Genomic DNA, 16,781 nt, shown 5'->3' on the forward strand with positions numbered 1-16,781 from the left:
ATGAACCTAGATGTGCGGCGACTTTAGAATTGGGGCTAGCTATTAAACGCGTTGGTGCTGCCATCTAGTGCCATAGTACTCTATTGCTCCACAGTGGAGACATTTCTGGGTAAGTACTTCGCTACTATTGAACATTAATGTATTTTTCGCTCATTTTACAAGTTTAGCTTAGCTAAGTTAGATACGTTACATACATATCGAGGTTATTAGTTAGATTAGCTAGTTAGCTAACTAGATTTGCATTTCCTGAAGGAAATACTATAGGGCTTGAAAAGGTGTGCCCTAGAGTGTAATGTGTGTAGAGCTTAGTGTGTGTTAAGTTGTGTATGGTGTGTGGTAATGTATATATGTGTATATGTTGTATATGGTGTGTATTGTATATGAAGGTGTTTTGTGTGTATGATGTGATGATATATTGTAGTGTGTACAGTGTGCATATGTGTGTGTGAGAGAGAAAGTGATTGTGTGTGAATGATGGTGTGTATATGGCATGAATGAAGGTGACTGTATGGGCGTACAACGGTATGTGCAGTGTTTATGAAGATGTGTACAATGTGTATATGGTGTGTGTATAGTGTCTGTATTTGTGTGTCTGTGTAGTTGAAGAACACCTCTTTAGGTATGTGTCTCTTTGGGTGTGGTATGTGAGTGTGTGTGAATGAAGGTGTGCATTTGGCATGAAAGAAGGTGAGTGTGCAGTGTGTTTGAAAGTGTGTACAGTGGGTGTATTGTCTGCATAGTGTGTGTCTGTGTTTGTGTGTCTGTGTACTTGAACAACACCTTAGGTATGCGTCTGTGTGGTGTGTGAATGAAAGTGTGTATATGCCATGAAAGAAGTTGAGTCTGTGAACATTAATGTTTGTATGAAAATGTTTACAGTGTGTGTGTGTTTGTGTATCTGTTTAGGTCAACAACACCTCCTTAAGTATGTGTCAGAGACAGAAATGCATGAGTGTTTGGGGACAGGTAGATGCTGGTTGTTAGAGTGTAATGTGTGGAGAGTCTAGTGTGTATTACAGTAAGTTGTTTATGGTGCGTGGGAACATTTGTGGTGTGCATGAAGGTGTGTAGTGTATATGGTGTGTAGTGCATGAAGGTGTATAGTGTGATGTGTATGAAAGTGTGCAGTGTGTATCGTGTGTATGACAACACCTCCTTAGGTATGTGTGGTCTAAGTGAGTGTGGTGTGTGTTGAGTGGGTATGAAAGAGATGTATGTATGTGTATGTGTGTGTGTATATCTGTCTGCGTGGTGTTTGTGGAGTGGATATAAGATGTATGTATGTATGTATGTGTGACTGTGGAGTGTGTGAGTGAGATGTATGTGTGTGGAGTGTGTGTCTGTGTGGTGTATATGTATGTGGTGTGTGTGGAGAGGGTATGATAAAGATGTATGTATGTGTGTGTATATGTGTGTGACTGTGGAGTGTGTGTATGTGTGTGTGGAATGGGTATAAGATGGGTATAATGTGTGTCTGAGGTGTGTGTGGAGTGTATATGCGAGAGATGTATGTATGTATGTATATGTGTGTGTGTGTGTGTGTGTGTGTGTGTGTGTGTGGTGTATATGTGTGTGACTGTGTGGAGTGGGTATGAGAGAGATGTAGGCTATGTATGTGCACGTGGGGGGAGATATAAAACAAATAACTGTCAGTGTGTCATTGCTTCACTGAGTGGAGAAGTCTTGTTTAATCGGATATGCACCCTCCGAACAAACAGTCGAAGTTCGGGACATAACTTATTGCTTAAGCGACGAGATTGTATGAGAGAGGAACCCTTGCTGGTGATTTTGGTGTAATTGTGTGTGGTTTGACCCAAAACTGTCTGATTTATGACAAGTTAAACACAGAGGCAAATTGTGACAAAACCAATTTTGATTTTGAGAATTTTACATGGGAGCCAATGGGGCAATTTTCTGTGTCATGGGCCAAACAAATGCTCATAACTCTAAAATGAATTGATCAAATGATTAGATATCTCGGTGTGCCAGAAAGGATAGGTTTCTCTACCATCTAAAATTTTAATGGAGCTTCTAGGTGAAGGTGTGAGGATTCTACAGCAGTTTGTCCATTTGATTTTTGATCATTTTTCATGACAGCACACACTCTAACTGGCAGTTGTAATTTGAAATTCTTAACATTCCACCATTCATTCCTATGGGGGTTTTATAATTTTAACCTAAATTTATTAAAAACTACAAATTCTATCAAAACATACCTCCCTCTCTCTCTCTCTCTCTCTCTCTCTCTCTCTCTCACACACACACACACACACACACACACCTCAAACCCACTACACACAGACTTGCATCTATTTTCAAGCACTATGTATTTCCTTCTGGAAATGCAAATCTAGTTGAACATTAATGTATTTTTCGCTCATTTACAAGTTTAGCTTAGCTAAATTACATTATCGAGCTGGTTAGTTAGATTAGCTAGTTAGCTAACTATCTTGATCCGTTTGCACTATATGGGAGAGAGAAATGATATTGCTTGGTCAGCTAGGTTATTTAGCTAGCTAAATACCAAAAGAAGCTATTTGCTGTCGAAAACAAATGTACGCTTAATTACCTCAAGGTAATACAGATCCAGTGATGTTATCCGAGAGTCTAATAATTCTTCATACGTGTGAAACTCTGTATTAGTATCGGAAGCCCCAGCAGCGCCGTCTTCCTCCATTCTTGTTTACACTAGACTAGCTATGTGAGTATTTCCATAGCAACAGGTAACAGACGCTTTAGAAACTCTTCTGTCATTTCCAACAACAAAATAAATGGAAAGTTTGGCAGCAAAAAGTTATGGGAAATAACACAGAACCACAGGACAAACAAAATTACTGACACCAATTATTGCTTTATGCAATGAGAGAAAAAAGTAGCCAAGATGGTTCTGTAAATCATTGTTTGCATTTGTTATATGCATGATTAAAGACTCTATTAAAGACTAGATTAACCTACTGAAAAATAAACAAATGTCAAAATGGCAAGATCCAGTATCTACTCTACTCAGTAGCTAATTTCTATACTTATATATTATTGTTGTTTGTCTGTTAGTTTAATGTTTCTTTTCCTTAGTGTTATTTTTTTCTTCCAGTTTAGATTCGGTTTAAAATAGGCCTAACATTTCCATGATGGATTAATATAATTCAATATAGAGTAAAACAAAACATTTTTGCTTATAAGCAATATAATTTAAAGTATTTGGGCTACAAACTTAATAGATAAGTACATCGACTGAAAGTTGTTGAGCACTGCACTTTGCAGTAAGTAGGCTAATCCGCGTTCTATGTTTTGTCAAGCTCTACTACCCCCTAGTGGCATGTGTGCCTTCATAGTATTTTAATCTGTTTCCCATCTAAGATATAATAGAAAAGTGAGCATAAATTTAAGTGTACTATTTGCTTTTTGTGGTTGTTATAATAGTGAGCTAAGAATAAACAATTTTAATGTAACCTCTTCTGGAACCATACCTGCATTATGCAGTCCATTATTCTTAACACATTCATTATTATGGTTAAGATGTATTGTATATCATCTCATACTCTCAGGTGTGGACTCTTGGTGCGGTTTTCAATGGGGTTTAGTTGGTCACTCTGTATGGCCACTGCCAAAGTCTGAGTCTGTGGTCAGTGAGCCATTTTTGTGTAAGTAAAAATAACAAGGTCACTTCACAGGCAACAACCCATAATATGCACTATATTGCCAATGTGACAACTAGGACAGAGGGCTGAACGCAGATGCGGACTGAACAAAGGTTTAATGATACATATACACAAAGCACGCATTAACAAGCATATAACTAGAAAAACCACAATCTGAAGTACAACTGAAAGAGAACATCAAAGAACAGAGAGTACAAACAGGCTAAATATACAAACAGAGAACACCAAGAATCCAACAGGTATACGAGCAAGAAGTACTTACAATAACCGACAACACAAGAGACTAAACACAAGACTTAAATACACTAACCAACCAAGGGACTCAACAAGACACAGCAGAAAGCAATAACGAGGGGCAGAAAACAAGGCAGGGGAGTGAAGTCAGACACAATGAGGAATTTCAAAATAAAAGACAAACGGAAGACATGACCGACAGGAGGGAGGCAGGCCTGACAGCCAAGAGTATCTGCTCACCTTGCTTGACTCTCAAATGAGCTTAAGTGACATCCCATTCCTAATCCATGGGGTTCAATATAACGTTGGTCTACCCTTTGCAGCTAGAACAGCTTCCAGAAGTGCATTTGTGAGGTCACATGCTGATGTTGGACTAGAAGGCTTGGCTCTCAGTCTCCTCTCTAATTCATCCCAAAGGTGTTGTCTTTGGGGTTTAGGTCAGAACTCTGTGCAGGCCAGTCAAATTCATCCACACTAGACTGCGATCCATGTCTTTATGGACCTTGCTTTGTGCACTGGTGCACAGTCATGTTGGAAGAGGAAGGGGCCAGCGCCAAACTGTTCCCACAAAGTTGGGAGCATGGAATTGTCTAAAATGTCTTGGTATGCTGAAGCATTCAGAGTTCCTTTCACTGGAATATGGGGCCAAGCCCAGATCCTGAAAAACAACTCCACACCATAATCCCCCCTCCACCAAAATTTACACTTGGCACTATGCAGTCAGACAAGTACCGTTCACCTGGCAACTGCAAAACCCAGACCCATCAGATTGCCAGATGGAGAAGACGATTCGCTACTCCGGAGAACACGTCTCCGCTGCTCTAGAGTCCAGTGGTGGTGTGCTTTACACCACTGCATCCGACGTTTTGCATTGTACTTGGTGATGTGTGGCTTGGATGCAGCTGCTCGACCATGGTAACCCATTCCATGGAGATCCATGGCAATGCATACTGAACACTACATTTAAAACAGTAACCCACCCAGCCCATTAGGCAGTGCATACTGTCCTGCCCACTGTGCTTCATGGTTTATTGTATAGTGATATGCATTGATCTGTATCGTTTATTGTATAGTATTGGGTACAGTTCATTGTCTGCATTTGTTGAGTTTATTGTCCATTTGCACTGTATGTAGTGCACCATTTTCTTTTTGGAGATTGCAAGATGTAAAGACATAGTTGTGTTATTAGCAGAGATTTTTCCTTTATAATCATTCTCTTAATTTTACACAGGGTTAACTATACATTATATAGTTAATATAGATGGATCTATATTAGAGAGTAACCCTCATGACTCACAGCCACTTACTTCTCTTCATCCCAGATCTCATTTGTCATTTGTTTCCTATAAGGAAAGGATATGATTACAGCTAGATTTACACAGATGGATCACATGTTCACACTGGAGCTATGAATCCATTTAACGTGGACAGCTACTTTAATGACACTGCAACTAGAATAGTAAAAGGCAGGAGTTATATATATATATATATATATATATATATATATATATATATATATATATATATATATATATGTGTGTGTGTGTGTGTGTGTGTGTGTGTGTGTGTGTGTGTGTGTGTGTGTATTGTACCTATCCCCTTTTAATAGACCATCTAAAGTTGTAATCTAATGTAGTAAGAAGATATCCTTCTATTAGGAATACTGAACTTTAGTCAGAACCACATATAGTTCTATAGTTCTATACATTATTTCCAGGTATATAACAGCGTTTACTGCCATTTTATAGCAGGACATCTAAAATGCAGCTGCTTTTGTGCTCATTTCTCTTGACCTTCCTGTAAATAAGTGAATGTGTCACCTTCCATTTTACATATTGTCAAATAAATTCTGACCCAAGTTCTGCAGTAATATTGATTGTATTATCATAACATAAACTGTTAGGAGCCTGTGTGCCACTGGAGAAATATGGGGGTTATGATATATCATCCTTCATCAATGCCACAGCAGAATGCTATTTCTGTTGTAAAAAACATTTTTTGAAAATAATACAAGTGAAATAAATATCTTGGTCTTCTGCAGAATCCCTTCTGCATGCCTTCATCTCTGGCCAGGCAGACTTCTGAAGCTCGTTGCTGGCAGGTGGTTTTTATAGGGTTGAGATCTCTGCTGCTCATCATCTCACTCATAACTGCTGATGTCATTACATTACACCCAGCCTACAAAATGTTTACTGTTTTCCTATAAAAGACCTCATACTCTCCAAACTCCTGTGGCACAAGCACAAAGCTCAATGAACTCGCCTCCTCTCATCTCTCTGATCTTCATCTCACCCATAAACTCACGCATGCTCTCAGATTGGACACAAACGATATACTGGCTCCTACATCTCACCATCATAGTCGTCTCACTGGTTCATTTTCTAGATTTGTTCCCCTCAACTTGTCAGATTTAGTCAGCTTCTCTCCATTTATCATTCTACTCTTATATTCCATCTCTTTGCCATTGCTTGCAGCCTGCTTCAGACTTCCTCTATGTCTCTGTGTCCATCACATGTCACTTGTATTGCTCTTTCATGTTTTGTTGTCTCTGTATTCTGTGTATTACAGTGATACATGCTTGAAATACACTATATAAATCCAATTAATTATTGCATGACAATTACATATTCTTCATCCTACATTTGTTGGGACAAAAATGGTGATGGAGATTCCTTTTGGGAATGTTAGCCACTTTTGCTTTTTTACGATGTTTTGAATCTGCTACAGCAAAGGTTTTGTTTTAATTAACAAAGCCTGTTTCCACCCATAATGACAAATGCTGACTCTCATTCTATGGAACATGCAGTAACCCTCATGACTCACAGCCACTTACTTCTCTTCATCCCAGATCTCATTTGTCATTTGTTTCCTATAAGGAAAGGATATGATTACAGCTAGATTTACACAGATGGATCACATGTTCACACTGGAGCTATGAATCCATTTAACGTGGACAGAGCTACTTTAATGACACTGCAACTAGAATAGTAAAAGGCAGGAGTTATATATATATATATATATATATATATATATATATATATATATATATATATATATATATATATATATATATATATATATGTGTGTGTGTGTGTGTGTGTGTGTGTGTGTGTGTGTGTGTGTGTGTATTGTACCTATCCCCTTTTAATAGACCATCTAAAGTTGTAATCTAATGTAGTAAGAAGATATCCTTCTATTAGGAATACTGAACTTTAGTCAGAACCAGATATAGTTCTATAGTTCGTTAGACCTTTACAACTACGCAGGGTTAGAGAAACAGTTCTATAGTGTTTTAGGGGGCATGAGAAGGTAATTTGATACACCAATAACTTATTACCCACTCAAAACAAGACACAGTGTTTGTTGCAAGACATGTTTATCCATGAGGAAGGCTGTCTCACAGTTGAATGCTCAGCGTTAGCGATGGGTGGTGGCTTCAGTGGTGGTTTTTAATGCTCAGAATGCAATGTCAGACTCTACAATCATGTACAATCATGCCAAAACTACTTGAATCCTCCAGCTTTTCATATTGCAAAATATTATATTCCAAAAAAGTGTTTTCTGAAGACCAGTCGGGCGCTGTATCCCTTATATGAAATAAAAAAACTAAATCTATGTGTTAGCGGACCCTTTAGACATTGATCAGTTTCTATGGTCAGGCCTCTGTTGGCTGGATATTTTTGGAATGCCAGACCACTCTTGACTCAGCAGCTATGCGGACACATTAAAAAGCCCAATAAAATGGCAGTACCTGAATAAATGTATACCCACTCAACACCCATGCCATTCATGTGAAATCATTTGTCCAGAAATGGTCCTGCTATCAGACACTGACCACCAATGTACAGTATAAACAGTAACACTGCAGTTGAGCTATAATTGCACACTTATAAAACACTGTCATAAGATATAGGTTAACTTAGTGACCGATCAGTGTGTGTACAAGGTAGGTGTGTCTAATGAAGTGGTTAGTTTTTCTGTGGTGTATAGGGTAACAAAATCTGAATGCAGAAAATCTGAAGGAGACCCAGGGGGTTACAGGAGACCCAGGGGTACTAGCCGTCTCAGAGGCATAAGAAAGCGAGGACTGTTTGCCAAAACACACCTGAACATAATAAAATCCTGAGATTATTTCAAAAAGCAAAACATAAACTTCAGAGTAAAATAACACAGTCCTTACATTCAAATCTGAAAGATGTCTTGGGCTTGGATATAAAACACAGGAAATTCAAGTTAATTAAGCATCCGTTTCAGAAACCTGAGTGTTCATCAAAACTGGCAGGTCTTTTAGCATGATGGTGACTACACACATTCCTGCATAAGCACACTGCAGTGATCAAATATGTAGCACAATTGAACATGCGGAGAAGTGTGAAAAGGCAACATTAACCTTAAAATGACAGAATCTGGATTATCTGTATAATCTGGAGAATTTATAATCTCCAGAACACTGTCCAGTGGAGTAGGCCAATCTGCCTACAGAGAAGGGCTTCAAACTTTAAGAAGAGCTTGATTACAGTTATTTTGACTAAAGGCTGTGCTCCCAAGACATCCATTTTATGTCAAGTTTTGAACAGTGGCATTTATATTTTCAGATTTTATAAGATATATTATGCATTGAAATGAAAGATTGCTTAATACAAGCAGTAATAGAGGAAATTAGTTCATTTTGTGTAGTTTGTGTAGTTCAGCAACCTGAAAATAGCACTTTATATTTGCTTTAGGCATGAAGATGTCCCAGAATAAGACACAGTCTGTGTGTTGTAGTTTAACTTCCCAATATAGCTAGTATATCTATATAGTATATATATAATAGTATATCTATGTGCATATTTGAAAAATATATTTAGCAAATTCTCTTCACATACAATAACTTTTCAAGATTTGGAGATTTTCAAGACATTTGCACATAGACATTTGTACATACGAACATAAATATTGTGTATTGTATAAATAGATTGATATATAGTATAAAATGTGGATTTTGAAAAAAATCAAGGATAGAAAAATCTTTATGTTGAACTATGTTCACATACATTAACAGTATGTAGAGGATTCAGTGAATAGGTTTATGACTCTATAGCAACAGGTTAATTTTGAGCTTTGAAATTCCTGATGATTTTGAGGCCATTTTTACTGATAAGCCTGGTGGCTGGAATGCTTCTTCATCAGATAAAATAAAATCCCTTATAAACACACCTTTCAAAGTCATCAGTGTTTGTCTCATTTTCAAGCTTTGTCCAAGTGTGAGACGCTTTAGGTGTTATCCGAATCTAAATTTGGGCCAGTAGTTGACGGTGCGAGGCCCTTTCTGCCTAGTACCGACGGGGACTTTGGGGACAGGGGGCTTTTGCGGGACAGGGGGCTTTTGCGGGACCGGTGCTGCGGGAGCTCTCTCCTGCTCTTTGGCTGTTATCGTAAAGCTCTGTTCCAATTTCTCCTGCACGTTCATCCTGGGCAGAAAGTGCGTGGACACATGCTGGGCCTTCACTCTTCTGTTGGAGCCCATCTTCGCCTTGCCCCTCTTGTTCAGTGCCACCAACCACTCTCTGCCGGTCCAACGGCTCTTGTGGGCCACCGAGGCATAAGTGTTGTAGCTGTTCTCCTGAAACCGCTCCCTGAACTTGCAGTCATCTGTGAACGTCTCCTGTAAAACAGCACACAGATCAATTTCAGACCAACAGATCAGTGCAATCAGTGCAGGGCTGACATGAACATTTGTTTGGCTGAACTAATATGTATGTTTAAAGGCCCAAGAGAAGCTGGAGCTGATTCAGAGGGCACAGAGGTTTGAACCTTGGCAAGGAAGACGGTAATGAACACATGAATAGAAGGAGAACGCACTTGCAGATGATGGTTGTGTGTGCCTCAGCTGGAGCACAGCTGTGATGGTGATGCTGATTTCGTAGCGTAAGGTTACCTCTGCTGTTTTCCGCCCCTGTAGTTCTTTAATTAACTAATGGCTTTTATCCTTAACGTAATAAGCTACCCCAACCATTTTTAATTTGTAAAAATGTATTTGTATTTGTCAATTATCATAATTCAAGAATTGTACACATTTGCTGTACTTAGAAAAAAAACCACAAAAAATCAGTTGATTTAAATCACACAGCTGCTGATAAAGACTAATATAATGTGCAATGGAATATTCAAATATGACACTTTTCTGAACATGTTCATGCATCTTTTACTGCACTGTGTACTGTCTCAGTACTGTGCAAATGTGTTTATTTTTAGTAGCCATTAATATAATGTCTTAGGCCCACTGGTGAGGGGAGAGCCCTGCAGGGCGCACTTTAATGGGGGTGGAGGCTGAAGCTGAAGCTGAGGTGCCCCCCCCCAAGAAGGGATTATAATTTTTATAAATGCTAAAATATTTTTTTAAAGGGTCTCCACCCAATCTATCAAGAATATTGTGCTACTGTCTAAACCTAATACTAAAACTTATTAAAATCACCTTTAAACAGCTTTAAGAATTTTATACATTAGGCCTACATGTACAGAACAAGTCATTACATGTAAGTTCATCTATCTACTGGTGCAAATGTTCATCCTACACATTAAACGGGTTGAAGTACTACGTCCTGCAACACCCAGTAATAATAAACTGACAGTGATGTCTTAATTTATTATGCTGACGACCTAATCATAAACTTCGTGTCCTGTTTCAGCTTCTCAGAAATAGAAACCGAAGAGGCCACGGCACCACATCAAAGCAGGCGCACGCGGGGCAGAACGGGCCGTAATTGCCACGCGCGCGGAGGCAGACACCACGCGCGCAGCTGCCACGGACCGACTCCTTTAGCGGAGAGACGGCCGCGACGGCGCCGGCGGAAAGGCGCACTGAGGGCTCGCCGAATAATTGCAGGTCTCGCTTTTGTCTGCGGCACGGCTCAGACCAACTTTCCTAGCAAAAGCCGTCGGTGAATGACAGTTGCCGAGTGTCCTCGGTGCAAGCCTATTAAATAACTTTATCCACACGAGGCGGAGCAAAGCATGACAGATGCTCCCGCTGTCTGATTTTTGTTTGTTTGTTTAGTTTTGTTGATTAATTGTTTATCTTTTTTTTGGCTGTCTTTCTGAGCCTTGTGTTTGTGAATATTTCTTCACAGGAGGTCCAAAATCAATTAATGTTTTATTGTGAGAAAATAATTAGCGGAAGTGACAGATTTCACAAATAATGCACACGAGGTTATAATGATCGATGGTTTTGATGCTGATGAGATCGATCCAAAGAGTTCTTTGCTCTATGTGCAAATGCCCTGTGCTTAATTCTTCAAATATGGACATTAGCTACTAATTGCCCTCTGCCTGAGAAGCTTCTCTTTTGTATGAACTCCCTGTGCTTACTTATCATAAGTCCTTTCCTCCCTTGAGAGCTCTAACAGCTGATTCTGCTCATAAGATAATTATATAGCCCTTCATGAGTAGAGCCAGGGCTGTTGAGGTTCATGAGATCCCCACAACTGGAACTGACAACCTCGGGGTGAGAGGGATCCCTTATAAGGTCCCAGAAGTCATGAGTTCCTTGTCTGTTTTCCTAAGAGTACGGTGTTCCATACTTTCTGGTCTGGCTGCGTTCAGCTAGATGTGCCTTTCTTTTCCCCCCCACTGTTTTTCCACCGTCACTGTCACACCGAAACACCATGAAACAGCATCAGCCCAAAGTTGGAGAATTCAACCTGCTGCAGACGTCGTTGAAATATCATGTGTTTCACCTCTCGACTTATACACTCCGAATTCCCAGAGTGTATACGACACCGTACACTACACACACACACAGTGGGTGAGCACACCGCACAGTACACACACACAGCAGTGTACACCACACCACACACTGCAGACATACCAGTGAATGTGTAGAGTAAGAGGCACTTGTTTGTAAGAGGAGGCCTTTACCTTAAGAAAATGTACTTGTTCACTGTGACTGTCCATAATAAATGTAGTGTTGCTATTCCTCAGGCTCTCACAAATCTGTATTCTACTTCAGGTCCATCATGCTGAGCTCTACATACCACGCAGTTTGCCCTCCAGTATCAAATGAACACTTTGCACTATATATTGTAGTGGCTGGAATGTCAAGTGTCATGAACATAATGAACTGCTCCCTTGGACATTGCACTCAATATATATTAATGCACTTCAGTGTGCATATCATAGTAGACCTGCATATTGCACACAGATGTTTATAATGATTGATAACTGTATGCATTATAAAATAATTAAACAAGCAAATAAATAAATACGTGTTCTTATAACTTGTCCAGACCAAAGGTGAGTGATGGTAAATCCATAAAACAGCTGGATTCCTAAAATCACAGATGTATATACTTAATCTTACAGTGTCGTACAGTAGGCATGTGCATATACATAGGAGATCTCTAAAAATACAGCTGGTGGGAAAATTTATTGTGTGCCCAAGGATAGTTGCTCGCTGGTATGGAGTGTTGAGTTACCCCAATTACTGAAATAATAAAACTTGTTCTGGTTTACTGATAAATGCAGCTTAGCAGAAAATGATGCCATTACAATATTTTGTAAACATGCCAATCACAGCTTGACCTGCCAAGGTCTGTAGCGCCACTGTTTTAATCTGCATGCTTCCAATCTTGTTTTTGGTTCTTGCTGGTGAATACTTTAAAAGTGCACTCCCTTAATGAATCACAACCATGACTGGTGTGCTGAGTTCCACCATATTTAAAAGTGAGATTTACTCCTTCTCCGCTACCCAGTATCTGAAAGTGTCAGAATTAAGTGAACACGTCAGCGGGCCGTTGGCGATGGGTTTGTGCTCTTTGGGATGGAGGTAACGTGCTTTTCCCTCTCCCGCTCTGACTATCCCTGTCTTCGTGTTTGTTCCATAAATCCAGGTGACCCTTTAACCTTCAATAAGATTACGTCTGCGCAGGCACACATCTCTCTTCCCCACCATTATCTCCCCAATAAATCCCCCTTGAGAAAACATGTAAATATTAAAGATGACGGAGAGTGTGGCAGCGTCAGACACTGAGTCATCTGATACCCCGCTGGCCGGGTGTGTTTGCAGAGCGCCACATTTCGGGGTTTAAGACCCAAGATGACGGGACCGTTAAATAAGCGTGCACAACTGCATCTGAACTGGAGAAAATGATGCCTAATTCAACACTGATGGAGATTCTGCAGCTGCTCTAATTGCTGATGATGTCTGGAGCACTTTAGAGCTCGTCTTCAGATTTATGTGCAGCGACCTCCTCACCACCCCAGCCCTCCGCCCTTTGACCTCACCCTTGACACCTCCCGTGTGGCACCTCCCGTGTGACCCACTATCTCTGTCTGTCTCCCAACTTTTGTAAATACTCACCGTCCCGTAAACAAGTTCGTCTCATGTGCAACACGGCAGAATCGAGCTCTGCAGGAGTTAAAACAAAGAGACGACAATTCTTTCTTAACTAAAAATCACTGTGACAAGATCAGACTGCTTTAGTGTATTTCAAATGGAATAGTTATTATGACCTGTTCATATGACGCAGCCCGCTATAATATTGCATCTATTCACTGAGAGGAGAGGGACCCACAGGTTAAATAATTAGAATTCCAGTTGTAATTTGAACATGGAGGTGTATGTGGGCACATTCACAGACAAGAAGATGGCCATCAAGTCTCTCTTGCAAGGAAATGTCTCTTGCAAGTCATGTGACATGAGGGTGTGTAGCAAATAAAGCAAGGTGTAAATGCATTTATACTCCAAACACAAATGTGCAGAGAACTGCAAGGTCCTTACTGCTCTGCCACTGTTTCATGCCACATAAGTAACACTCTGAAGACAAAAATAGAGGCATCTGATACAAAAAGAAGAGCAGGAATTATCTCCTGCAGCTCCATTCTAAAGATGACACTTTTACAGAGGAAGGAAAGTGTAAAGGTTTACGTCACACTGCTTTACAAAGACTCATAATGACCCAGTCACCTCTCTGATAGCCTCTGCATATGAATGTCTTATGTGATACGCTGAAAAAACGTAATGGGGCCTGAACTCTTAGTAACGAGAAGAATGACAAAAAGTGTTTATTGACATCGGTCGTTCAGTGTCACCCTATACTGTAAGTAGGCCTTGGTTTGTTTGTATAACTCCCAAGTGTCAAAAGTGACTCCCTGTCAGTTAGTTAAAGCTTTTATGCCCTCTCAGATCTCTGGGGTGCCACCACTTGCCACATGCTCTGTAATGCGGACGCCGGCTTACATTCTCGGCTTCTGCACCTGCTCTGTTTGTCAGCCATGTTGATGTTGTCACCCACAACCCTTGAGATATTATCAGATACCCCAGTCTACTGTCTAATCTGCCTTCCCCATTAACACATGCTAATAAGCTCCAAATTCCATCGGTTAGGCGCAGATTGCCACAGGTTCCGGTCGGCAAAGCCGGCACGCCCCGACGGCCGCCCCGGGGGCCATCGCCAGCGTGGTCATTCACGAACAAGGTGAATTTCGCAGAGGCTGGCAAACATTCGAGCCGGATGGGGCTCGACTGCACGCGAGCTTTTACAGTGCCACCTGTTCCCTGAGGTAGCTCCTGGCAAAAACTCGTCAGCTCAAGAGCTCAGTTCTATATCTGTGACCTCATGAGCTCCCAGGATGCTTTGAGTTTGACTTACAGTAGCGTGAAGCCATCCCCTCTTGTTCATGGCTAGGAACCGGTTGCTGAAAACCCCACGGATTCCTATGACCCCTTGAGACACAGCAAAAAGTTCCAGGAGACCTACGGACAGACGCAAATTGCACGTTAGGGTGACTGGCTTTTAAAAGGGAACACGGAAAGTAAAGCTGATCTTTCCTGAACCTTTGGAAATGCAGCAGATCGCCCTGTAATGTAATATGCAGCACGTACATTTTTAGACACATTTATTTATTTGCAGTTAATACCTAAAGTTCATCTGATTCCATACACTGTTTGTGTTAGCCATCCACAGGTCTTTCATCAGTGGTAAGTTGCTGTTGGCCATGTATAGGGTGTCAGAGAGCTCTGGACCCAGCAGTGACACTAACACATGTAAAAACTCCAGCAAACAGTGGCGTGCATGACAAGCCACCACTGTGGTCAGAAACTGACCAGTGATGAAAAGGACAGATGAGACTTGACAAAACTCTGGATGGCAACAAAATGTGAGAACAACAAAAATGTAAGAAACGTAAACATATTACTTCATGTTACGAAGATAAAGTTTTCAAACTTCAGACTCATTGTTATTAGGTTTTTATGAAAGTAATAAATTCCACTCTGGGTTCTGTGAGATCTGCACAAATCTGTTGTAAGTCAAGCTTTATGAGAAGGTCCTTGTAGCTATTTACTAAATTTACTAAAAAGTAACCTGTACCAGGTAGATGCTTGTTTCCAGCTATTTTGTATGATTTAAGACTTTTATTCTCAGTGACCTGTTTTCATCTGACCCATTACACACTGTGCCCTCTGAATGGACTTAATACTATGGTATGTGTCTCAACCATAGAACCATTAACAACAATTTAGGGCATGGCATGTTACTGATGGTAGTAATTCTGGTTCTCGACCAAATGAAATTCTCATCTGAGCCCTTGCACCTGCTCGCAACCAATAACTCCCAATAAACAGCAAACAAGTCATTTCAGTCAGGAGCAGTAGCAGAATTAACATCTCGGCTTACTAAGAAATGCTTGAAAACGTGCCACGGGCGCAAAGCAGAAGCGTTAGAAGCGCTGTTGGTTAATTAAGATTACACATTCAATACAAACGTTTTCTTAAGATAAGATAAACCCTCAAAAATATCTAATTAACTTCTGCGTAAACATGCTTTTCTAAAGCTTAACTGTGGCGAAACGTAATAGCAGTATAACATAGCACACGTTATTATGTCAGTAACAGTAACAGATATCCAAACTTACCTATAGAATTTTTTTCTAAAGGAATTGAACAGATCTTACCGTGTTGTCATAATTACACCTGAGCTTTTCAAGTGTCTACAAATGACCGTATGACCAGAACCCATGACTTACTTAAATGATTAGGCTCGTGGCTCCCATTAACTCTTCCGTTGGGGTGAATCTGAAGGTGGAAACCAATACCGACCCTACAGTACAGTCTTCCAGTCCTGCGCCCCGACACGCTCTCTTCCCCGACACCTTGGTCCTCCAAGGAACCGTGTACGGCTTCCGTGAGGGCTGTGATGCAAATCAGCTGAACAAAGAGTACAACTAAGAGAGGCACGTTCATTCTTCCCAAAAGCACATTCTTCGTCGGCTAGGCCAGTCCTAACATCGTGCGGTTGCTCCTGCGCTCGTGCGCTCGGAGCACTGGTGGGCATTACCCTTGGGCTGCAGGAGCCGCGGCGCGTCTGCTGGCACGGAGATATTTATATCACAAATGATCTCACTGCTTGATACGTGCCTGAGTTCTGAAGGACGCTCTCTCTCTCTCATCCGGATTTTATTTCAGACGAAACAGTACAACCAACTATCCGATCGTGCTGAACGCCAAACAAGAAACGTCTCCACAAACTAGCGCACCTTCTACTTGGAGCACGAGAAAGGCGCAACTCTTGTCTCTTTACGCACGAGTGCACGAGGTTTGGGATCCACAAGGCACGGAACTGAACTAGTAAAGAGACTTCGCAGTTGCTAGAGCTTTCTTTCTCTAAAATTGAACTTCATACTCAGGTTTAAAAGGGGTGCCGCTGCTTCTGAGGGGTCTAAAATAGAAATAGCGCGCGGCTCCTCAGGTGGCGCCTCACTGTTAGCATTCCCCAGTGGAGCCTTGTGCACGCGCACCAGAGTTCACAGCGTTATCTATCGCTATCCTAGCACGCAAACTTTAAAACAGATCAGTTGCTTGCATATTTTATTTAAAAATATTATTATTTATAAATATTCAGAATTGTT

At 40.7% G+C, this 16,781-nt stretch overlaps 2 protein-coding genes across 2 annotated transcripts in view; both read right to left on the minus strand.

Moving 5' to 3' along the window:
* Window positions 1–2,725, minus strand: part of cfap299 (cilia and flagella associated protein 299) — a 57,533-nt gene extending 54,808 nt beyond the window's left edge. The window contains exon 1 of the mRNA XM_076998611.1: window positions 2,570–2,725. Within this exon, the coding sequence (XP_076854726.1) occupies window positions 2,570–2,677 (108 nt within the window). The 5' untranslated portion in view covers window positions 2,678–2,725. The remainder of the gene's footprint in view (window positions 1–2,569) is intronic.
* A 4,636-nt stretch (window positions 2,726–7,361) lies between these two features.
* On the minus strand, window positions 7,362–16,318 carry fgf5 (fibroblast growth factor 5). Its single transcript, XM_076998613.1, has 3 exons — window positions 15,900–16,318; window positions 14,525–14,628; window positions 7,362–9,540 (listed from the first exon to the last, which is right to left on the minus strand). Exons 1-3 carry the CDS (start codon window positions 16,114–16,116, stop codon window positions 9,157–9,159), a joined length of 705 nt encoding a protein of 234 aa, XP_076854728.1. The 5' UTR covers window positions 16,117–16,318; the 3' UTR covers window positions 7,362–9,156.
* Window positions 16,319–16,781: the final 463 nt, after the last annotated feature.

The sequence above is a fragment of the Brachyhypopomus gauderio genome, chromosome 3, assembly GCF_052324685.1.
Source record: "Brachyhypopomus gauderio isolate BG-103 chromosome 3, BGAUD_0.2, whole genome shotgun sequence".
Classification (NCBI taxonomy): domain Eukaryota; kingdom Metazoa; phylum Chordata; class Actinopteri; order Gymnotiformes; family Hypopomidae; genus Brachyhypopomus; species Brachyhypopomus gauderio.

What these genes read in the sequence shown, in the direction of transcription:
- fgf5 (XM_076998613.1), bottom strand. Translation starts at nt 16,116, where the DNA reads ATGAACGTGCCTCTCTTAGTTGTACTCTTTGTTCAGCTGATTTGCATC. An exon ending in CCACGAGCCTAATCATTTAA is followed by an intron (nt 14,629 to 15,899) that starts GTAAGTCATGGG and finishes GTCTGTCCGTAG; the next exon opens with GTCTCCTGGAACTTTTTGCT. An exon ending in GGGGATGGCTTCACGCTACT is followed by an intron (nt 9,541 to 14,524) that starts GTAAGTCAAACT and finishes GCTGTTTTACAG; the next exon opens with GAGACGTTCACAGATGACTG.